This window comes from Drosophila ficusphila, unplaced genomic scaffold (assembly GCF_018152265.1).
Source record: "Drosophila ficusphila isolate 14025-0441.05 unplaced genomic scaffold, ASM1815226v1 contig_197, whole genome shotgun sequence".
Taxonomy (NCBI): Eukaryota; Metazoa; Arthropoda; class Insecta; order Diptera; family Drosophilidae; genus Drosophila; species Drosophila ficusphila.
Genome location: NW_025064091.1, coordinates 7,991,736 through 8,015,843, shown reverse-complemented (window position 1 = coordinate 8,015,843; position 24,108 = coordinate 7,991,736). Strand labels below are relative to the sequence as shown.

At 42.7% G+C, this 24,108-nt stretch overlaps 2 protein-coding genes across 9 annotated transcripts; both read right to left on the bottom strand.

The window, feature by feature from the left end:
- Positions 1-1,589: 1,589 nt before the first annotated feature.
- LOC108098097 (NCK-interacting protein with SH3 domain) lies at positions 1,590-7,948 on the bottom strand. Of its 6 annotated transcripts, none has more exons than XM_017200802.1 (10): positions 7,804-7,948; positions 6,876-7,407; positions 5,132-5,397; positions 4,891-5,040; positions 3,588-4,823; positions 3,275-3,472; positions 3,094-3,202; positions 2,820-3,029; positions 2,589-2,761; positions 1,590-2,525 (listed from the first exon to the last, which is right to left on the bottom strand). In XM_017200802.1, exons 2-10 carry the CDS (start codon positions 6,877-6,879, stop codon positions 2,334-2,336), a joined length of 2,538 nt encoding a protein of 845 aa, XP_017056291.1. In that variant the 5' UTR covers positions 6,880-7,407; positions 7,804-7,948; the 3' UTR covers positions 1,590-2,333. The 6 variants fall into 6 exon arrangements, with proteins under 6 accessions (XP_017056291.1, XP_043065499.1, XP_017056294.1 ...); XM_043209564.1 differs by having other exon boundaries at positions 6,894-7,407; XM_017200805.1 differs by having other exon boundaries at positions 6,876-7,174.
- Positions 7,949-8,446: 498 nt separating this feature from the next.
- Positions 8,447-24,068, bottom strand: LOC108098057 (glutamate--cysteine ligase). 3 transcript variants are annotated; one of them, XM_017200743.2, is made up of 6 exons: positions 23,868-24,068; positions 23,370-23,499; positions 11,236-11,862; positions 9,987-11,161; positions 9,722-9,903; positions 8,447-9,642 (listed from the first exon to the last, which is right to left on the bottom strand). In XM_017200743.2, exons 3-6 carry the CDS (start codon positions 11,858-11,860, stop codon positions 9,453-9,455), a joined length of 2,172 nt encoding a protein of 723 aa, XP_017056232.1. In that variant the 5' UTR covers positions 11,861-11,862; positions 23,370-23,499; positions 23,868-24,068; the 3' UTR covers positions 8,447-9,452. The 3 variants fall into 3 exon arrangements, with proteins under 3 accessions (XP_017056232.1, XP_017056233.1, XP_017056234.1); XM_017200744.2 differs by lacking the exons at positions 23,370-23,499; positions 23,868-24,068 and adding an exon at positions 13,628-13,754; XM_017200745.2 differs by lacking the exons at positions 23,370-23,499; positions 23,868-24,068 and adding an exon at positions 11,945-12,025.
- Between the last annotated feature and the right edge of the window lie 40 nt (positions 24,069-24,108).

Here is a 24,108-nt window from a genome sequence, read left to right as displayed (position 1 = left end):
TTATTAATTTCTTTTCTTACAATTGCAATTTTGTTTCGTTACATTTTGAATGCGTTTATTAAAACTTGTAATTTGTTTGGTTTTCTGTTTTAGGATCTCTGTTTCGTGTTAAAAAATGAGAGGATAACAATTTTTAAATTAGCTCTATTTGCTTGACGTAAAACTTGTTTGTTTTTATAACGAAGTACTTTTAAACATTTAATATTTTTATTGCATCTTTGTGTAATTCATTGCCTCATTGTTTTTGTTTTACTTTTGCGATTACCAAGAGTGTTAATAAAATTCAAAATCGAAAGGTACAATTTGTGTTTAATATCGATTTTAGTTTCTGATTTAGTTTAGTTTATAACTGTTTGTAAATATCCCTATTCGTTATGACACTTGGCAAATTAAATTCGTTTTTGCATCAGCAGTTTGTCGAATTGTCATTCAACCTAGGATCCAAAAGGGAATTTTCGAATAGATCAACATTTTAATATCATGCTCATACGATTTGATTAAAAATGGTTGTTTAAAAAATGAAACAACGGGAAATCAAAATGGAAAATATTACGAGATACGACATTACATTGACTATTATTATAATCCAGATTGAAGCGATATTCAAATTCCTTCCTATGCTACAGGCAGTGTTTCCAAAGCCACTTTTTGTTAACTGACAACTTAAAAAGTTTATTGCTTCTTTAGTCAAGTGGCTTTTATAAAATTGGAACGAAAGCACGACTTCTAGTAAAATGTAATGGCAGCAAAAACAAACCAATGATAATCCAATTTGTATTCCGTCCTGAAGATATAGTTTCATTGCTAGTCTATGTTAAAATGTTAAATTTCTTTGATTCTTTATATCAATTTCGTTGTGTTACTTCTTTTTTATTATTTTTGTTTTTTGATTTTATAACTGTGACGTAACAATAACAAAGAAAGGCCAATGAAATCTGTCTAAAACTATTTATGTTTTTAGATGGGTGTATGTGTTTATATAGAGATAGATATAACTGTTCCCAGCGGGTCTTGAATATAATGCGTTAAAGGTTTTTTTTACCAGTTATCTTTAAAATAAATGTATTTTATAATGAGGTACTCTACGTACAACTACAAAATAACGGCTTACAAATAAGGTAAAGAATAAAAACCAACTACATCACCTTAAATAATAAATAACTAATTTATCCAAGGGACCACTGGGAACTTTGCTTCGTTATTTAGCTTGAGAAGTAGTGAGAGATATAGAGAAAGAGTTGCGTACGCAGGGGGCTAAACTTTCAGATTGAAGAAACAAGTTTAACAAATAACTAAATGTGCTTACTAGGCATTAATCTAGTTAAACCCCAAATGCATACGCCACTGTGTGTGTGTGTGTGGGTGTGTGTATTTTGGTTTTAGTGGTGAGGGAGAAATGCAATGGGTGTCCTGGTTTTCAATGCTTCTGCAGAGCCTTCCTTTCCCTTCGATCAATTTCCAGCCTCTTTAGCCTCCAATTAATATGTATTTGAGCTTTAACAATTGTCAATGATTTCCTGTTCGGCTTAGTTCTCCTCATAGATTATATAAACAAATTCAACATTATATGCACGTTACACTCGAATCGATTTGGATTTTGCTAGCTGCAAATACTTCGTCATGAATCGTTAATATCTCAATTGTTTACTTGTAAATTGCAATTAACGTTCCATTCGCATTTGCCATGAATGTATATTTTCATTATAAGTGTATAATTAGGCTATAAATATTTTTATACTTGGAACGATTTCGTTCTTTCTTGTTGTTGTTTTTGTTTTTGTTAAGACAAAATTTTGAATTCCAAATAAATTGGCAATTATAACTACAAAAAATTTAAAAGTGAGGCTCTTCTCTGACCCTAGACTCTGTTGTCTTGCTAAAATTGTCCCTGGCTAAATTCTAAATTAGTGAAATCATCCTAAACTGGGGATAATTTAGTGTTAGACTATGGCTATATGGCTATAGCTTTTTCATTCCTTACGGATACGCTACCGGGTATCTCTATGAGGTTGCATCTACTCCACATGCAACTAGTACATTTGTCCTGCTTACAGACTATGTTCATAAGATATATGTAGAGTCGCTCGTGTGTGTTCCCCTTCGATCCGTTGCAGATCGAAATGCATTCTGACTTTTCATTTCTGAGTTTTGAGTTCTGAGGCCGAGACCAAGACGCTAAACAAATGCATAACAATTCACTGATCAAATTTGAAATAATCCATGACTTTACGGCGGTTGGCTCGCTTTGAACGGCTCGCCTCACTAGCAACGCTTTACAATTTTGGTTTCCCTTCCTTCTTTCTTTTCTTTTCGGGGTTCTAGCTTTTGAGGCCTTAGGCCTTAAACAGCTGTGGAAATTCGTTGGCTATTTCCCGCACCAGTTGCTGATCGGAGGCACTGCACTCGGTCTCCTCGCAGAAGATGCGCGTGAAGATCTTCATCAGATCGTGCTTGCGGTGCTGGTGCTCCTGGTAGTTTGTGTTGCGCAGGATGCGTCGGCACAGCTCCAAGTAGCATGGTCGCGTCTGAAGTGGCATCATAAAGCAATTTAATCAATAGATTAAAAGAGGGATCTGCACCACACTCACCGAACTGCCGGCATCCAAATCGGAGAGCTGGCGCACCACTATGTCGATGAGCACCTTGATGTCGTTTGTGTAGAACATGCCCGCCGTGTCCGGATGGCTGAAGATGTCGATGAACATTCGCAGCACCGTGTTCATATGCTCGTTGGGGTGCTTTAGCAAGCGAGTTGGATCGTCTGCAAATAAATGGTATTTGTCATAATAAATATTTATCATAATCAGACTTGGACTCACCCTCTCGATTGAGCAGCAAGAGCAATTTCTCAGTGAAAACCTTGGCGGAGGGCAGGTTCTGCATGCCCTCGATGATGACGTTAAAGGTGTGCTCGCTGAACTGCTGGTTGAAGGCCAGTATCAAGGCTATAACCATGTCCACTAGCAGCTCGGGATTGTTGCCCTCGACGATTTCCAGCAGAAAGCTGGCAAAGTGCACGCCCAAATAGTCTGCAATGCAAAGCCAATCATTCGAAAGTTATAATTGGTTTTTAAGGGGTTATATAACCCTCACCCTGATGGTTAACTGGCATGGGTTGTCCCAGTGAGAAGATGATGGTCAGCATCTTGACCAGCTGCTTGAAGCGATCCAGGTTGGAGAAGTGGGTCTTCATGTCCTCAACCTGGAAAGCAGCATACAAACAATATAAGTCGTTGCAGGAGGATTGTATGAACTGGGAAGAGCTACTGCTTACAATCTCCAGTGGCAGCACCGATGTCAGCAGTATGTCCACGATGATGTAGTCCAGGTGGCAGGCGGCCGTGAAGGTTTTGAGCAGCAGCCGCTTGATCGACCAGCGGGTCTCCATTTGGTAGTATTGCACCAGGTTGATGAACATCTGGTACTGGTCGCAGGACATCTCATAGCAGCTGATGCTCTCGTCAGCATTGATCTGTGGCAAATAAAAGAAGTGAACATTAGGTTATTCAGCATTAGCTGTACTAATCAGTTCATCAAATATTGGTTTTCAATACATATGTAGGTAAAAATAGGTCACTTTAACTCACTAGAATCTCGACGAGCTCCTCGAGGAACTGGATGATGTCCTCCTCGTCCTCGTAGAGCATCCAGGTGCGCTGCTCCGTGTCGTTCTTGCAGTCGGCCAGCTGGGCGAAGAGGTACTGCAGCCGCTTGGCGTCGTGCGTGATGCCCAGCAGCTCTTTGGGCGTGGCCACCTTGCCAGTGACGTGGACGGCCACCGCCTCCAGATACGGATTGATGGCCCCGTTGTAGAGCTGCTCCAGACTGGTCAGCACCACGCGCAACGCCTCGCAGGACAGATCGAAGCTGAGATTGGTGTTGCGCCGCAGGGCGTCGACAATCTGATAGACATCCGAGGACTCCACCTTCAGCTGGCCGCCAGTGGCCCCCTCCTCGATCCTGCCGAGACTCCCGAGACCCCGTTGCCGATGCGACGGACTGTCGATGCTGTCCAGCGCCTGACTATTGTCCGCACTATCCCCGTTGGCCTGACAGACATCGTCGCTGGGCACGGCGCTGGCGTCATCCGACTTGTCCGGCGCACTGTCCGCCTCCTCCTGCTGCTGTTCCTGGTGCTGGGCAGCCTTGCTCCCGTTGCCGTGCCCATTGCCGACACTGCTGCTCCTCAGGGCGGATGCGGAAATGGAGGCCGAGGCCGAGGCGGTGCTGCCGTTCGGCGGCTTGTGCTGCTGGCTGGTGGTGCTCAGCTGGCTGGTCTCCTTGTAAGTGGTCACCACGTCCTCGCTGGTCGTCGTAGTGGTCGTCGTGGTCTCCGAGGGCTCCGAGGTGATGCTATTGTCCTGCGCCACATCCCCGGCTTTGCTCGATGACGATGACGCCGCTGCCACCGCCGCCGCCGCCGCAGTCGGAGTAACTACGCCGGCTGGCGATGGCGAGGGAGCTGGTGCTGGCGGTGCTGGGAGCGGCTGTTGCTGCTGCGGCGTCTGAATGGTGCAGCTGCCACTGCCGCTGCCCTGGAACTGCATGCTGCCCATGCTGGGCGACTCCATCATGCCTTGGCCCTGCTGCTGCTGCTGGCCGCACGAAGATCCCACCGCCGGGCTGGACATGCTCTTCTTGCTCATGTCGAGGCGCTGGGAGCCAGAGCCACTGCCGCCGGGCGGCGGACTGTGCTGCCGGTGCTGGGAATGCAACTGCGTCTGCGACTGGGTGGGATGGGGATGCGAGTGCCGGTGGCTGCCCTTGTCGCTGTAGCTGTGCGAATAGGACAGCGAGGAGTCGCCATCGCGCTCGGAGCTCTCCTGTTCGCGGAGAAGGAGAGTGAATAATGAAGCAGCGTTCGATCAAATAGAGTGCAGCACTCATTACCGCATAGAGCCGCTCCATGGTGTGCTTCTTTTCGCGCAGCCTGTCCAGCAACTCGTCCTTGGACATGATGCCATTGATCTCGTGGTCCGTGCACTTCTCCAGCGACTCAATCGATGAGTTCAGAAAGCTGATCAGGAAGTCGTGCTCCACCTGCCAAAAGGTTGCAAAGTTTCAAAGTTCCAAAAGGTGAGTGCAACGCGCTTAGCCTCTTCATCTTTATTACTTATTTTCAAGTACGCACCTTAATCTTCATTACGTAATTGGAGGGCACAAAGCCGATGTTGCCCTTCATGCTGACCACCTGCCACCAGTTTCGCTGGCGGGCGGATGTCTGGTACAGGATGAAGTACTCGCCCTCATCGAAGCTGATGGTCTTGGGATAGACCGCCTGGAAGTCGTACAGCGCCTTGAGCATCTCGATGCCGCTGCCGATGCCTAAGCCGATGTCACCGCCGCCAACTCCACTTGCTCCTCCGCCGCCTCCGCCCGCTGCTGCCTCTGCTGTTGCTGCAATTTCGAGTAGATGAAATTGAAATTGAGTTCGAGGAGGAAAACTACTACTGGATTCGAATTGCAAATTCATCGAGGGCGTCGGCACTCACACAAAGAACACACACGGCTACTCGGGGGAAAACTGCAGCAGGCGCTTAAAAAAAAAAAACAACAACGTTTAGTTGACTGCCGAGGGAAACAAACTGTAAGCTGCGAACTGCCGACGGGTTTTCCCTATGCCTTCTGCTCGTTGAAATTTCTAGGAGCACTGGAGAACTGCACTGCAGAATTCCGCAGGACTCGCACACAGCCGCAGAATAGGATACTCCTGCTCGGTGATTTTCCTTTTAGTAGAGCACCCCCGCACAGGAAAAGGAAAATGCAATTTTCATATTTCACTTGCGCTCGAGCTCGCTCTTCCTGTCTTTCCCGTTTTAGCTTTGTGCACTGCGTTTTGGTCCTGCAACAACGCCTTGCGCTTTTGATCCTTTTCAGCTTACATTGTTTTCCCCACAAACACAAACACGCCCGAGAGAGCCACGTGGCTTCTGCGCTCTCTACGCTCGTTAATGCACAGAAAGAAAATATATATTCAAATCAAAATACATGTACATATATTAAATAAACAATCTTAAGCTGGCAAAGAATTCTACTTAATAGGATTTTTCTAGTTCCAATCTGGGCGCTTTATCTACTCTTTGATTATGTTTTATAATAAAATTAATTTTGGTTTTTCAAATCGAATCGTAATGTATTTGTATCTGAGTTCTAATTCTTTGCGTTACATATAAAAAAATCCCTAATTTCTTAAAAGTTTTAAGTTTCTTAATTTTTTTGTGTGCTAATGTTGTTGCTGTGTGTGAAAATCTCAACACGGACAAATCCGTTTCAAAACACAAAGCCCCCTCCACTGCCCCGCCCACTTAAGCTCTTTCTCTCTCCACGCGCGCGATTTCCCACTCTCTCTGAGGAAAGGATGTAATTGCCAGAGTGAACCGGTTCATATATTAGCCAGTGAATAACGGTGCTTATAACTCAAATTGATATGTTTAAAAAGTAAAATATTACTTATTTGGAAAGGCTTATTTTTGGCAAACGATTTATAATAGTTTCATCTAAATCGCATAAACTATCATATAAAGTTCGGTAAAAAAACATTAAAAATATTTCCCATAATAAATTGAAATGGATCAAAAAACCCAATATAATTGTAAACAAAACAAAAATGAAGTACAAAGAGTCAAGTCGTATCTTAGTAAACCCATTAAAGTATGCTATATTTTTTGTTTAACACCGATTCCGGAACTGTAAAGTTCTGTTTTCGAGGAGTAATGATTCCGGAACTTGTCAAAGGCACCTGCTAGACTCTCACTTACATACCAACACAAGCACGCAAACACTTGCACACCCATACCGAAAGCGGAAATAATGTATGGAAATGTGACAATGAGGACAACAAAAAGGAGGTAAAGAGAATATGCCCACCCACTTACCCATCTTTGGTGGCGCACCTTTTACAGTAATTGCGTTTGTCGTTTGTTGTTGCTGTTTGTTGTTGTGTTGTTCCTGTTCTTCGTTGTTTCAGACGTCACCTGTCCTTCGTCCTGCTTCGTCCTCCACTTCCGCTGCTGACGTCCACGAGCCAAGGACGTTTGCATATGTATATGTGTCGCCTTCTTTGCTTCTTTTTTTTTGTCCTGCCGATGGGCGTGTTTCCTCTGCTCCTCTTTTGTGCTCGATGTCCTTTTCGGGCGAAAGTTAGTTCCGCTGCGCCATCACTTGTTGTTGTTTCCTTTGGTAGAAGCTCGCGAATGAAATAGCGAAATGCGGGAGCGTTGGTTCACTTGATTAATTCCGATGTGAGATGAAAATGAAGGATGCGAATGCGATGATGCTGCTCTCGCCAAATGCGATGCACTTCTTTTTAGTCTCCCTTTTTCTCCCTCTGTCTATCTGTCGCCGGCGGGATGGGGAGCAGGTTGGAAGAGAGCGGGGCCCAAAGCAGTGCTTGCTCGATAAAGTGAACTAATAAAAACAATAAGTTACTGTAAAAACATTCTGGCAAAAAAATTTAATAACCCACGTACGTGTGTTTAAAATGCCAATTTTTTTTTGTAATTTTTTTATTATACTTTAATTAATTTTCAAAATTTATATAAACATTTAATTTAGGTCTAGTAAATCGAAATCTTCACTTTCGAAAGAGCACTGTGCTTTGAATCGGGTATAAAGGGTGAGCGACAAAATGTTGTTGTCAAGAGTAGATGTTGCGGTTACAGCAATAACACAACAAAAACACTGTTAACACTGCTCCACCCAAAAAAAAAGCCGCAAGTCAAACGCTCACACACGCGCACAAGGGTTAACAGCGACTGGGGTTTGTTTATATTTGGTTTTTAATAAGCAATTAATAACGCTAACCCAAAACAGGCAATCCCAAGTCACACTAACTATATATTTACTAGATTACGAAGGTAAAAGCGCGCGATTAACTAAAAAACATTATCCAATCACTTGTTTTTATTTCCCCTTTTTGTGGCGTTGTTTTTTATATATAATTTAGAGGTGGGGCCTCGCCGGCCCGTTATCGGTATCGATTTTAGACATCGAAGGGCTGCCAACTTGGCGCCTCAAATTCAAAGAAGGAAAAAGCTTATTTTTGCTTGGTCTTTAGCAAAACGTTTATTTGCATAGAATATTTAACTTGGTTGTGGGAGACAGTACACAGGGTGGTCTACATATCAAAATACTGTTTTTTAGGGGCAAGCAAATAAATGGGGTCTGTTGGTTTCGTTATAAAAATGTGTAATTAAATGCTAGCATTTTTTTTAACGTTTTGCCTGTGGCACTCAAATATATATGTTTCTCTTTTTTAATTTGTTTGATTATAACCGCCTTTTAGCCTTTCAATTTACTATTTAAGTCTACCTTTCGTAGGGGAAACCCCTGTCTTTACTTTTATAAGGTAATTATTTTTATAAGTACAGTTTCTGGTTTTAGAAGGCATTTATCAAAAGTTTTCTAAGTCCTAGCGACCCAATTTTATATATGTATATAGTTGTAGTTTAAAGATTCAACAATTTTTCCGTTTATTTGCTTGCTTGTGGTCACAATAAATTATAATTATATCATAATAGTGAAACAATCACATACACAATAAATTATAATAGCACAAGTGTGGTTTTAGTTATACTTAATATATCTAGTTTAATAACAGCAGGCCACTTTTAGACGTATGTATGTGTGTTGCGTGTGTGTGTGTGTGAGTGTAAATATATCTATTTAATAAAAAAAAAATTAAACAACTTTCCATTGTACTTGCATTTATAATAGGAATAATATAATAAATATATATGATGTAAACGAAAACAAACAGAAAGACGCTTTTAACCTTGCCTCGTTTTGAACTATATGTATTCTTCCTTTTTTTTTAGGTCTTGTGGAACGGCACTTGGTTGAGATTTATGTTGTTGTAGTTTTTAACGTTGCTCTCTCTCTATACATATATATATAAATATACATATATAGATTTAGTAGTTCTCTCTCTGGTTTTCTCTTTAACTATTGCAAATTGGCTGTGATCGAGGGCTCGATGATCCCCGAAATCACATCGAAACATTGACACGAACCACTGGCCGAAGGGGAGGATATCCTGGCCGGCTGGGGATCCTTCTCGGTGGATCCTCCTTTGCCCCATAACCATTCTCCTTAGTGCATCCATCCATCCTCCGCCTCTTGGCCGCCTTTCGTCTCTCGTCAAAAGGCCAACGCACGGCCGCAAAACATTTGTCCACAATTAGGATTCTTGGTGCAATGCTAATTGTTAATCCGCTTTTAAATTATGCTATAAAAATAATATTGATAAATGTGTTGCTCCGCCTTCGTTTCGTATCCGTTGCCGTTGCCGTAGCCGTTAGCCGTAGCCGTATCCGTTTCGTATCGCCCTCAACATATTACATATATCGTCGTATGCCGCACTACACCCAATAACGGATCCACAAAAACCCGAATCACATGCGCCGGCCACCGGCGGCCAGCTGCGTTGGACGCGTCCGCAGCGCGCTCCTCGATCATTTCTCCTCGCAGCAGCCGTTCTTGGCCAGCTGCTTCTGCAGCGCCGGCGGAATGAAGTCTTTCGTTTTGGTCTTGGAATGATAGCCCTGCCCGAGCAGCGCCGGCTCCACCTGCTTGCCCTGCTGGATGCCCTGGATGCGCTTCAGCAGATCGTAGTTGATGCGCTCGCTCACCACCGAATCTTGCCTGCGAAAAGCGGGGGGGAGGGAGGATTCCCTGATTAGTTCATCATTCGGTAGTTTGTGGGTCAGCGGGTAAGACTTACTTGTAGTCCGGGTGGCTGAGCACCTGCTCGCGCATCCAGGTGGCCGTGGTGATCAGCTCGCCGGCAGCTCGCTTCTCGATGAAGCGCAGATACTGTTCAATGGTGCAATGCGTGTCGGTGTCCACCTCCATGGACTGCAAATAGCTGCGGATCAGCGGCACCAGGCCAGGGAAAACGTTGGGCTAAGGAGGAAATAAAATATGCCATAAGTTTCTGGGTATTCCACACTTCTTTTCAAGGTGATAACATTGTTACTCATTCTTACCTTGCCATTGAAGATCTCGTTGATGGTCAGCAGCTGGTACAGCTCGTTCTCCTCGTCGTCGGTGTCGGTGTGGTCGCTATCCGCACCATTGCTCGAGCCATTCGAGGTGCCATTGGTTCCATTGGTGCCGTTGGTGGCGGTGCCATTGGTGTTGCCGTGTCCGTTCAACTTGGCCGAGCCGTTGGTCAGAGGCTGCTGCTCTTCCTGGTCGCCGTTCTCGCTGCCATTTCCGTTCGCCAGCCCGTTGCTGCCATTCAGAGTGGCCGCCTTCCCATTGCTCTGAGCTTGAGCAGCAGCTTGAGCAGCCGCTTGAGCCTGAGCCTTGGCAGCTCTCTGCTCGGTGGTCTTCGAGGACTTGCGGAACCAGAACTTCTCCTTGCGACAGGCGTCGCGCTTCTGGGCGGTCTGCATGTTCTCGTCCACCTTGCTGATCGGCGTGAGGAAGTTCAGCTGGTACGAGAGGATCACGCGGGTCAGCAGCACCACGAAGCAGACGATCGCTGCGTTCTCGAAGTCGCTGATCTGCGCTTCGCACGGGCGGAACTCGACGCGCCAGCCAATCGAGCTGTTCGGCGGCGGCGGCTTGAAGCGCATCGTCTGCCAGTTGGTGGACTGAATGTTCTCGAAGTGATCCGTGTCCTCGTTGTCGTTCTGATGCACCTTCTCGCTGAACAGCGACACGGTGTCGCGGATGAACAGATGGGCCACATGCTGGGCCAGCAGGTGATCGATGCCGCCCTCGACCAGTCGCTTGTACACCTCCTCGTCGTAGGTCAGCGGCACGTCGTTGTACTTGGCTCCCTCGGGCGACAAGTACGAGTCGATCGAGTCGTATCGCGACTTGGCGATGCGGAACTTCTGCTTGTCCAGCGGCTTCAGGCCGCGCTCCTCCTCCGTGCGGCAGTCCACCGAGGAGCTGATCACGTTCCAGCGGCAGTCGGACTCGGTGAGGTAGCCCCTGTAGATCGGCGAGGCGGCGGTCAGGGCCAGCATGATGGGGCACAGCGGAGCCAGCTGGTCGTACAGGCGGCGCGCCTCGGTGATGTTGCACGCCTGGAAGGTCAGCTGCAGGCAGCAGCAGCCCATGCCAAAGCCCATGGCGTCGAGGAGCACCACATCCGGCTCACCAGGCGGTGCTCCCTCCACCGGCAGCTTGGTCTTCACGTCCTTGAAAACTGCGGGGGAAACCATCAATCAATCAATCAATCAGTTTTATGCTCTTCTGCTTTTGGGCATTCATTTCACTCACCCTTCAGCTTGATGGACACCTTCTCGCCGCGTCGCTTGCGAATGTTCCGGGTGAGGGTCTTGAAGCGCGGATGCCCGGGAAAGATGGCCTCGTCGGGGAAGTAGAGCGATCTGGCCGAGCTCAGGGGATCCTCGGGCCGCGGCTGCGCCAGCGGAAAGGTGAAGTTGGGCGCGCCCAGGCGCGGGAAGTTCGTTATCGACATGACGCACTCGTCCTTGGCCAGCAGCTCGGTGACCTCTTCGCGACGGTAGCGCATGTTGGCCTCCACCAGGTTGAAGTGGGCCATCAGGCCGCCGAAGGGCTTGCCCGGCGTGCCCTCGATCATGTAGGCACCGTACTCCGGCCGCCACAGCGACTTCACGCCCTTCGGATCGGCCAGCTCCTTCTCGTTGAGCTGGGCGAGCAGTTCCTGGGCGCGCAGCGCCACCCGGGCCACCCGATTCTCATCGTCGAACTTGACAATGATGTACTCCACCTCGTCGCCCCACTTGAGGATGTCGCCCTGGCGGTCCTTGAGTCTGTGGTACAGGTTGATGAACTGGTTGACGCCGTGCTCGCGGACGTGGTCCGCCAGCGCCTTCGTCTCCTCCCAGGAAAGTGGACTGCCCTCGCTCAGTAGACCCATTGCTGCAAATGGGAAGGATAAACAAAGGATATAGGTTAGTGGTCAGTGTCTCTGGGATGCGATTGGCCCTCATAGCAGCAACACCTGTGAATTTTGCTCGACCTAATCCGATTCGGACTCAACACCGATCCGGTGTGACGTCTGGAACGAGCTACTACGACTACTGCGCCATTATCACCAGCCACTCCGGACTGCCCCCTATCCATTTCCCTCATTTTCATTCCATATTTATTCCCATTTCCATTTATATACGCATTCGCATTCGAAACTCGCCCATTGTGCAATCGCAGTCGTCATCATTCGAAGCATAGAAAGGTGCAATCGATGCAATTGCAAGGGGTAATTTGCATTTCCAGTGCAGTTGCATAAACACTTCGACTTGAACACACACCGATAAATAAAGGAGGCGAAGAAGGAGGCACACTCACATCAGTCACATTTGTTTTGGTTCTCAATCTAATCAAATCCGAATCTAATCAACATTAAATAATAACATTGAATTCTCTACTCATCTATGAAGAATGCTAAAATACACTCAAGCGAAGCTTTGAGTTATTCAATTAATATTAATTTCGTAAAGAAAACTTGTAACACTCAACATTAAATATATTTTCCAAATGGAATATACTATTTCTGCAATTCAAATAGTTTTCTCAGTGTCAATGCCCTCCGATTTTCTGCACCTCCAAGTCGAAAACTGAAGTTCCAATTTCCCGAAATCGGAATTCAGGTATTCAGGTATTCAGGCATTTTATCTACGAATATCTTGGGCTATATCTCAAGTGCATTCGTGTGGCGGGGCAAGTGCATTATTTTGATTGCTCCTCGCTCTTGACACTCGCTCGATTTACAACTCCTGACTCAATTAATTGATAAGGCGCGACGACCAAATATTAATCAAATAGTTGATAAGGTGGCCGGCCGATCTGGCTTTCGGGTATAATTCCATACCCGTGTATAGTGAACCGCGATCGGCCGAACGAAATAGTGCTTAGTATATATATATTTAGACAGCCGATTTAGACAGGTTGCCGTGCGCCACTCGAACTGATTGAATCGGAAATTTCAGATCGCAGATTTATGGGCGACACTACAGCGACACTCGAAGAGGAAACAAAAAAAAAAAACATAAATAAATAAAGCACTTCACTGCAGTCGAGTCCACTTCACTGCACTTCACTTCACCCCATCAGTTTCCGATCCGCACCAGCTTCCCCAGCTTTCAATCCGAAACCAATGGAGCGTATTTCGCGATAGCTATACCATACTGTACTATACTACACATATTTAGTGACTAAATAAGTGCCTGCAACAAAGAAACAAGAAACGATCGTGGCCAAAATCGAAAATTACATCGGAATTCGGAGCGACAGTTTCGAGTTCTTGACACGATTGTGCAATCTTTCGGCCGCGGTTAATTATCATTTGAAACTCAATTCCAGTTCACTTGGACAGATCTAACAATCTTGAAACGAGTACAAAGAAGCGATAATTATACCTTGAAAGAAATGCAGAAGAGAACTAGATATAAACAATTTGAATTCTATAAAGAAATTCAACTGGGAATTTAAACTTAAGTTTACATTAAAATCAGCTTAATCTTAAGACTTTCATTTAAAGAGAACATAAGGTTTCCAAAATTAAATTAAATGGTTCAATACTCTAGAGACAGAAAATGTCCTTTACGAAATCACCTTTTTTGGTGGCACTCAAAAAAAAAACAGCACTCAAGTTTCGCTCACTTAGATTCACTTTCGTTGAGGATACCTTTTCTTTTAATGTGTGGCGGCTGGCTCCTTTACACTTTTTGTTTGAGAACTGAAATTGGATATGTCCAATTCCTTTTTCTTGTTGGTTGGCAAATGCCAGAAGGTTTTGGTCGCTCCACGGCCAAACGCCGACTACTTTTATAGGCGGCCAGACTCCGGCTTTTTACGCTTCTTACGGCAGTCGAAGTCGATGCGATCGGATCGGCTGACAACGAGCCGAAGAATCCGAATCCGAATCCGACGTCGATGATGGGTTGCCTGTTTAGTGGGAACCACTGGAGTCCGTATCTGGACGACCGTCTATGGCCATAAAAACCGAACCGAGAACCGAGCCAATCCATAAATGATCCATCCGTGAATAACGAACACGGGACTCGAACGAAACGAAACACTCGAAACGCGATCGAGTGCCATTATAATTATTTGGCCCGGTTATTTATTATATTTAGAATTACTGGACAGGCTGGAAGGGTTTATTATATATATATTAGTTGCTACATATTTATAGATTTCGGGGGCTTTGTCGCTGATTTACCACCGACGAACCAATAAAGATTGCGGCAAAAGGGGAAAGCAGGGGCGATCTTTTGTCCACAAAATACTTGAGTTGACACATCTGCATTGTAAATAACTGCCAATCAAGTTTCGGCAACTTTATAATATTCAATGGACGGAGAGGAAACGCATAGATTTCAATCAATTGCCCCCAGTAAATCAGTTGGACGTTCAAATCCGCAGAATGTGCGAGAGGTTCGCTGGAATCGGAGAGGCCAGTTTACTGGGAAACTCTGATCCATTCGCAGGTGCAACATCCGCAGGTTGCATTCCGGAATCCGGAGAAGCTGTGCCGCAAGTACCATAACATATTGGGGATTACCCAGGAATTCGATTCTGGGAATATTTTTATCAAGGCTGCCTTCTGTTTCTCACCCAAAACAAGATCTTAAACAGAATATAGAACAGCGATGAGTGCTAATGACGAACAGATATCCACTTTCTTTGTACCAGTTCTACCCAGTATTTACAAGCCCAGTCGTCATAAGTTCTATAATTTGTAGTTACTTGCGCAATGCGATCCATCAGTGTGTATGGCCGGCGGTCAATTACACCGAACACAACTTGATATTCAGATATTCGGCCTTCAGAATTCAGAACTCAGAATTCAGGGACAGCTGGGTTTAGTATACTCAGGTTCGGTTCCATCGAACACGGTCTATTTATATCGATGGCCTGTTCCGAGACTTATCATCTTAACCCTTAGCTCTTGTGGAATTTCCTTGGTCGCCGCCGCTTATCATTTATTCTAGATTCTATTATAACAAGCCAATTAATCTTTCGCTCAATCAGTATACACTCACTCGACTTTGGTTTATTTATGAACCAAATAGCACTTATCGTCTTAATTCCTGTACTTTTCGAATCTCCTATCGCAGCTGGCAACCAATTCTGATTCGAGGACCCAAAAAGAAATCAACAAGTTCGACGCGGAACGGAAGATTTGTCCAAGGAGTGGGTCCACTCAAGTGGACACTTGTGGGTCCATCAATGGGTATATCTTCCTGGCTTTTCAGGTTCTGTTTTCTGTTTTCCTGTTCTCTGCTTGGAAAAGTTCCCAAAAGATAGAAGTGGGTGGCTGAGTGAGCCAGTCGGCTGACTTGACTTACTGCGACGATGCAAATGCGCTTAGATAAGTCTCAATTGCACAAGCATGCTCCTCCACTCGTTGTATTTCATAGTACATTGTACATACTTGCCCTGTCCGCTGGTGTTGTTGGTATTGCTGGCTATTTATATGGCGGCATAGGGTTAGATAAGGGGCCCCAAGTGCCCCTCATTTGGTAATTGCATTCAGCCGCGGCACCCTGCAAACACTTACGGCATCTCCCCCTTTTTTTTCCTTTCTTTTTTATCATTTACTGGGGATTAGGCAAATTACTGGAAGTCAAGTCACCGTCTTTGTAGCGAATAATTGCTCGGAATTTTTCCTAACCCTCCTCAGATAATGTTACATTACAAGTCAAGTGCAATTCTACTACTATTGTTCTCAATATTTCCACTATTTCTATTAGCATTCTAATTTTTGTGTAAAATTCAGCAAAACGCTTCATTTATTTCGTTGGTTTTCCTTCCTATTTTTGTTTGTTAGCTTTGGGGATTGCTAATTGATGGGTAAATCTTGCTTTTAGCACGTTCGCCTTAATTATAACGTCACCGCCCTCATAGACCTATAATGTAAGTCTATATAATTATATGTTCGCCGGGAATCTGTGTACGATTCTCTGATTCTCTGATGCCTGATTTCTGATCCTGACCAACGCAATCGAAATTGCCGAAGGGCAGCCGCACCACAATGATTTTGTTATTATTTTTCTTGCGTTTTTATACCCTTGCAGAGCAAAAGGGTATTATAATTTCAGTCAGAAGTTTGCAACGCAGTGAAGGAGACACCTTAGACCCCATAAAGTATATATATTCTTGATCAGCATCACCATCTGAATCGAAATATGTATGTACGTCTGTCCGTCTGTCCGTCTGTCCGTCGGTCCGTCTGTCCGTCTGTCTGTTTCTATGTAAACTAGTCTCTCAGTTTTAAAGCTATCTTGCTGAAACTTTCACAAAAGTTGTGTAGCTATTGCACGCAGTATATAAGTCGGAACGAGCCGGATCGGCCGACTATATCGGATAGCTCCGATACGAGAGAATGAAATAAAAAATTCTCACTCCTTTGTTTTTGATCAGATCGACTTGAATTATTCCAGATGGGGTTTTCTAACTACTATTGAATTTCGGATTAAATTTTATCAAAATCGGATAACTCTATCATATAGCTGCCATAGGAGACCTCAAAAATATATATATAAAATAATGGAAATAAATAGATAACATCGTTGTTTTTTATCCCATGAGCATGATTTTTTGAATATCAATTTTTTTAACAACTCTTATATTGAGAAAAAAGTTTCATAAAAATCGGACAACGATATCTCATAGCTGCCATAGGAAAGATCGAAAAATCTATATAGTTTTAACGGAAATAAAATGATAACATCGTTACTTCTCTTCAGAAAATCATGATTTTTGGAATAAATAGTTTTCTAACGACTCTTGAATAACAAATTAAATTTTATCAAAATCAGACGACTATATCATATAGCTGCCATATGAACAATAGTCAAAAATATGGAAAGTTAATAGAAAAGTCGTCGTAGCTTCGATGTAGTTTAGCCTCTGTGTATTCTGTTCGAAATGTTTGATGACTGCAAGGGTATATGAGCTTCGGCTTGCCGAAGCTAGCTTTCTTTCTTGTTTTTTTTTGTTTTTCTTTTTGTTTCGTGTTACTTTCTGCCATGTCATTTATGAAAACAGCAAGCGGAGCCGGGGAATGATACCATTTTGCGGGTGTGTTTGTTAGATTTTAAACTACGCATAAAGTGGCCAAGAATGCGAGTGTGAGTCACTCGGTTTTTGGCCTTTTTGCTGTCACTTCGCTTGAAAAACGATAAAATGACAATTGGGAAGTCGCATAACTGACCAGCTGACTGATAGGCCAAGTTCATAAGACGCGACATATGGCCAACAAATAAAAAAAAAAAAGAAAGAACAAAAACAAATAGATTACAACTCTTTATCGATTCGGTTGGTCTCCGTTTCGGGTGAAATTCCGCACGAAATCTGGACAATCAAAGGTTTTACCCACACCGCACCACACTGCGTATACGCAATGCTATTTTTTCTTCTTCGTTTGTTTGTTGTTTTTCACGTTTTCAAGGGCCTTCGAATGGCGTCGCCAAATCAACAGTCAATCACCAGTCATAAGCTCGTGAAAATGATCCTCGAACGGAAACCAAGCGAATCGGAACATCCGTCTTTTATACACAGTCCAAAAGAACCTCAAACTTAAGTTAAATTTAATGGAAGTCAATAAATTTTAGTGTTCTTAAGGAACAGCCAAAAATTGCATTCCTTTAGCAGTAATTGCAAACAAAAATAAACAAAATTTAAAGGGTTGATTTCGATCTATTTGTATGCACTTTTAGTTAACAAACTAATCACCATTGCATCAAAGGTGCAAATACACTCTGCAATATTTAGATATCAATTAAACCTGAATCATATTTTCCTAAGTTCACCAGACTTTTTTCTCGGTGTACAGTCAGAATTTCGAATCGAATGCGGAAAGAAGCAATAGAAAATGCAAAACAAAACATACACACTACTTGGCGATGCCTTTGCCATGTTTTTTCAGGGTCGCCAGACGGCAAGTGAAATAGAAAACAGACCCATTTCCCCACCAAGAGAGTGAGAGAGAAATACACAGAGAGAGAAAGAGAGAGGGAGATAGAGGGGGAGCGGGAAAATCTCAATGGATAAGCGATGTGCAAACTGCAAATGCAAATGAAACTCGAAAACTCTGTTCCCCAAAAGTGGCCAACGGAATTTTCTTGAATGAATCGGAACACTCGTGGGATGAATTAATCGCTAAGCAAGCATCTCGAGTTCTTGGAGGGAAGTGGTGGGAATAAATACCGACGACGAGCAAGCAAAGTGCATAGGAAAAATAATAAGATAACGGACAGATTACGTATACGACTCATAAAACGGTCGTCGTCGCACTGAATTGCGACGTAATAAATTCTCTTTGGCCATGACAGTCGCATCGGGGGGATTACGGGGGATTATGGGGGTATTAGGGATGGGGGAGGGGAGGGTTTTCCGGGGGATAACGGGAACTGGGGGCCCGCCGGGCAGCGTGGGCGTGTATTATGCATATGGGAACAACGGCACAGAATTCCGTCTGGCGAGGAATTCGGAATTCGGAATTCGAGCGTCCTGCACGACACTAAAAATACTAATTTCCTAATTGATTGCCTGTGGGTAGAGTGCATTGTGTGTGGAAAATAATTATAAAGAAAAAGAGGTTCTGGAACTTGGCTTAGAAATAATAGGTCAGCTCTAATCTCCTCAGTCATTTAAAGGTCCCAAACAAATATTATACAGGGTGCGCCATCTCGAGCTTCGGTATGAAAATATTAAATAACTTTGGAAAAAAACAAAAATTCATGGAAAATGTTTTACATATATTTAGATTGATCCTTTACAATTCATTTGAGTTAGTTTTTGAATACAATATCGACTAAGTGACTTCCTTTGTTCTTGATGGCAAAAAGTGTCCTTTTTCGAGCATTTTCCATTATTTTCTTGAGCAATCGGCCGATATATTGGCCATTTCGGTGCGAATACTCTCCTTGAGCTCTGTGATGGTCTAGGGCTTGCTTATGTATACCCCACAAAAAGAAATCCGGCGGGGTCAAGTCCGGCCAGTCGATATCGCCTCTTTTTGACACAACGCATCCAGGAATTTTGCTGCAAAAACTGCATGGTTTCGTTTGCTGTCTGACATGGGACCCCGTCCTGCTGAAACCAGAAATTTTCTAGACCCTTAAAAAACTAACTCAAATGAATTGTAAAGGATCAATCTAAATAAACATAAAACATTTTCCATGAATTTTTGTTTTTTTCCAAAGTTATTCAATATTTTCATACCGAAGCTCGAGATGGCGCACCCTGTATTCATAGCCTGCAAAGGTTAAACTCTTGATTTCTTAATTATTTTACCTAAATATTAGATCCCTTTAATTAATTACAGGGTAATTATATTACAAAACTAACCAATCAATAGTAACTTCCAGTTTAACAATTAAATCCCAGTGAAGACTGAGTTTTCCTTTGCAATTTTGTTTGATCGTTTCGTCGCAAATACGTAATTCCTGTTGAATGTGTTCGCCTACAGACTCGAATGTTGTTTATATTATACAAATTAGCAAACATTTAATAACACAACCCCCCCAAAAACCCCCGCATTTTGTCCACTTTTATCAATTTAAATGGCAAGAGCACGTGTATGCCGATGGCTTAATCATTTTCGGTGGTTTTTCGCTTTTCGTTCGTTGTTCGCTAATTGTTTTTGCTGCCAGTTGATGCACTTGTGCAAATGAATGCGTGTTCATATATAAATATATATTTATGTATATATAAGTGGAATATACATATTCACGAATTGGTTTCTCAGTTGCTGTTTAATTAGCAACAGTCGTCCGTCGTTCAATTGCGTAAAATAGAGTGCAAACAAACAACCAGAACAATCGCAGGAGTGACGCACTCGTTTTCAAAGAAAAGGGGTTGAAAAACAATTGAATATGGATATGGATATGGATATGGATCTGAAAACATAATAATCTGCTGCAGAATACGTGCGATATTCTCCCCCCGATCCTCCAGTTTGCCCCTCAATCATGTGACACTTTTGCGCAACCAGTTGTTTCTCTCGAAATTTTCAATTTGTGTTTGCCTGTTTTCGCCATATCGTATTATTGTCCACGAATGAAGATAGCTAATTGAAAAACAGTTGAATTATTTACACAGAACCGTGGCGCATTTGTGGTAAGTAAACACATAAAACTCGCAGCAGTTGCTCTATAAAATGTCGGGTTGTTTTCCAGTTGAAGTCTATTGAAGCGGAAAAATCCAAAGACTTGAATGTGCATTCCCTTCGGATCTACCTGCCATTAGGATCCTTGGCGTTCTGTATCATAAAACAATTAACAATTAACGCCAGTGCAAAGCCATAATATTAGGAAAGGAAATAAAACAGAAAAACACATTTAAAAAAAAAAAAAACCGGCTAACAAACATGTGACTTATCGCAGTTGGCTGTTAAAATTCATTTCCTGGCGACGACAATTAATTAACGAGGAACACTGAAAAAGGTGCACTGCACTTGAGGAATGAGTAATAAACTTTGAGTTAGGATCGTTACATCGGGGGAACTTCGGAAGTCAACTCAGTCACGAGATCACGATTCGAAACCGAGAAGCTCTGCGGTCGTATTTTAATCCGTAACAAGTCACAAGTTTATTGCTCTATTAGAAATGGCAAACGCTTTTGAATACTCAAAAGAAAATACACGGAAAATGTGTTAACTATAAAAAGCTACCTCATATTATATATTGGCATGGGCATTAAATTAAAGTTAATGTAACTTTGGGTAGTTAAGTCTCAAAGTCATCACATTTCGTTAACTATTTTACGCAACCTAAGCACTTTTTTGTAAGATTTTTAAACGCCAATTTAAACTTTACTATTGGTATAACTATTTCGTGTATTTTAACACTTTTTTTTAGGCTTCTGGATGTGCAATAAAAAAGGTACAAGGACGCAGGGAACTCTTAAAAACGATAGCAATCACAGGTAATGATAATAACAATACAGTTGTTAATACGATTGCTCAAACAGGTCGACTGCTAATGCGCAAATGGGTTACACAGAGAAAAGTAATGTTGGGTTGACATAATAAAAACCCTCCAGAAGTAAGGTTATCTATCATATCTCAAAATTACTTTCATCAAAATTACTTATGTGCCATAGATAACAACTGACAAATTAAGGGATTACTTATGATTGTTTCGATACAAATATACTTTTTTAATATTTTAAATATCATGCTGATATGCTATAGATATCAAGCGTTAATTGTATCAAACTTATATTCTTATTTTTAAGCAAATCACATTGAAATGGTCTTATTTGGTGAATACTTTTTGCTGTGTGTAGCAGCAAATCCCTATGGCGTTTCGAGAGTTTTTTTCTGTGCGTGACAATGGCTGGGATTAGGCCGCTCAATAAAGGCTAACTTAAGGCAAGGCCAAATGCCACTATCTGAAGGGCCCCTGGGCGTATGCGTAATATACTTATCTATCTGATATGTGTGTATATCTATTATTTGGTTAGCGCTTTAGCAGCAAGTCATGGTGCGATAATAATTGCAAATGTCACAACAACTGGAAACAACATTGAAAGGCTTTGATTGCTTTTCGCACTCAGCTATCAAACAACAAACAGTCGTAATTGATCGTGAGATGCGTGAGAAAGGGAGGGCAAATACAGTGAACAGTGGCTAAAATGTAAATATCCGAACCAGAGTATTTCAACTATATAATTCGAAACCTATTTTGCATTCCAAAACCCTCTTCTTGTAACTCCTTTCACTTAAGTTTGGATAATAGCGAAGCCTTTTTTATAGTTTGTTCCTTATACGCAGACGTCACTGTACGTAAACATTTTCTGAGCTGTGAGTCACGTTCATAATTCGTGAGATATTTCTGCATGTTCATGCTGATAGATCAGGAAAGCAAAGTGATATGATGTTTTTTGTTTCACTGCCTCTCCTTATTTCTCTTTCTCCTTCTTTCCTTTTATCCCCTCTATCCCGAAATGACGTCACACGAAAGCTTTGCATATTGTGGTGAAATAACCGCAAACATTTCCAACATACATACATGCAATCAATACATATATCCGAAGTGCTTCTTGGCAAGGGGATCTTTATTCGGAGGCGTTACTGGCAAGGAATACCCCATTAACTCGCGGGCAAACGCGGCGTATGAGCAATCTGCTCGCGTGCTAGTGACGTCACTTTTACCGTCAAACAAACAGTGACTCGTCGAAATCGGAGAAATTGCCGAGTGTTCTTATATCGGTGATTAGCAACGCGTTGCAGCTCCACTTTTTTGATTGGTCATGCTAAATGGGAATATCCAAGAATGCCAGAAGTTTCCAACCAAGGTCGAATTTTTTATTTCCCACCCGAAATTTAAAAACAAAAAAAAAAAAAAAAAAAACGGATAAAGGGCAAACAAAGGAAATGGGTGTAAATCGCATGCACATAAAATGAACGAATGTCAAGGCTGTGACCGCAACAAACACACACCGTGAAGTACAAAAATACAAAAAAGTCCGGTGGATACTTAAAATCGAATTGCCCGGTAATTACGGCCAAACAACATAGAAAATCAATAAAAAATAGTTGGCCGCCCTGGTAATTACGCATTTACAAAATGTACATACATATAGAAAAAATTATTAACAGCGCGGGATAGAAAATTAGCTGTTAGAAGTCAAAGTTTCTAGTTTATGATAAAGAGCATATACATATGTATGTTTACATTCTAACATATCCCCAATACAAATTAACACTATTTAAATTTTATCTTCTACCATTTTATACAACTTTTTTGATTAGTTCTTGGAACAATAACATAAAAAGCGAATGTTTTTGAATGTTGTATGTGCCTTTTCTTGAAATTCCTATTATTTTGCCGGTCTCTGTGGGCCGAACGGAGCCCAAGGCCGTGCCACTTTGACCCCCTTTGAGCGAAATCATTATAAAACCTGCCGCGTCACTAGTGTTAAATGGAATACCAGTAACAGCAATAAAAACAGAAACAACAACAAGTTACCGGCAAAAAGGAAGGCGCAAACGCACATACACGAAAAAGCAAAAGGCAAAAACAAACGCAAACAAATGAAACGGTACACGCGCGCGTGCTCGTTCCAATAAGAATATGCGAATGGTCGGTTTGTTGGTGTCCTCTCAGCTGTTGCTCTGGCGACGTCGACTGTGACGTCGACAGAGGCAGCGGCTGCTCTTCAGGAAGAATAATAATTTCCAAAGTCTTTCAAAAATATGAGTTTTGTATGTTTTTAATTATAAAAATTTGAACCACTTTGCACCCATTTCTGACTCAACCAATGTATTCCACAGGTCGTTGTCTATGAAACTATAAATATCCATAAGGACTCACTTCTCTACCAGTAAAAATAAATCTCAAAAACACCAGAACTTCTTTATTTTTATTATAAATAGTATTATTTCCATAATTGAACTTGATATATGCACTGACCTCCTTTTGCTCTCTCCCGCTCTCTTGCTGCACTTTTTGTGGGGTTGTGTAACGTTATTTGCCGACTTTACCGCTGTTTTTGCGCTCTCGCGATTTCCTTTTATTTTGTTGCTGTGCGGTGTGTATATTTCTATCGAAACCAAATGCACAATTATTTTATATTGCAAATTAAAAAAAAAACAAATAAAATATCAATTGTTATTTGCAGGTCGCGTGTTTTTCCTCACTTCACACCCTCTACAATTTTACAGCTGCAGCAGCAGCGGCGTCATCAGCTGCTCTCTTGTAAACAGATAGAATTTTCTATCTTTGCAGTTTCAGTTTTAAATTTAGAAATGCGGCTGCCACCGGAATCGAGAAATCTCGGAAATCACGGGCGAAATTTACTCAAAACGTGCTCCCCGCCCGGAAAGGTTCTTTCCAATTGGAAGTAGAGTAGTGAGTGTGGTGTGCGGGTGTGAGTGTGTGGGTGTGTGTGTGACGGATTGCGGTAATTACCGTGGTGTGCGTGTGGGTATTTCACAATAATTCCACTGGATTCTAACGAGTTAACTTTTAATTATATTTTGGTTATTCGCGGTTGATATTGCGTTCTCTAAGCCGCCAAGTTTTCCGCCAACGTAATGAGCGTTATTAACACAAACGAATGCCAAAAACAATAAAACGCTCCACTTTAAATACAAATTTGTAATGTGACCAGGTGGGGGAAGCCGAAAAAACTAAGGCGCAAGCGTTAGTG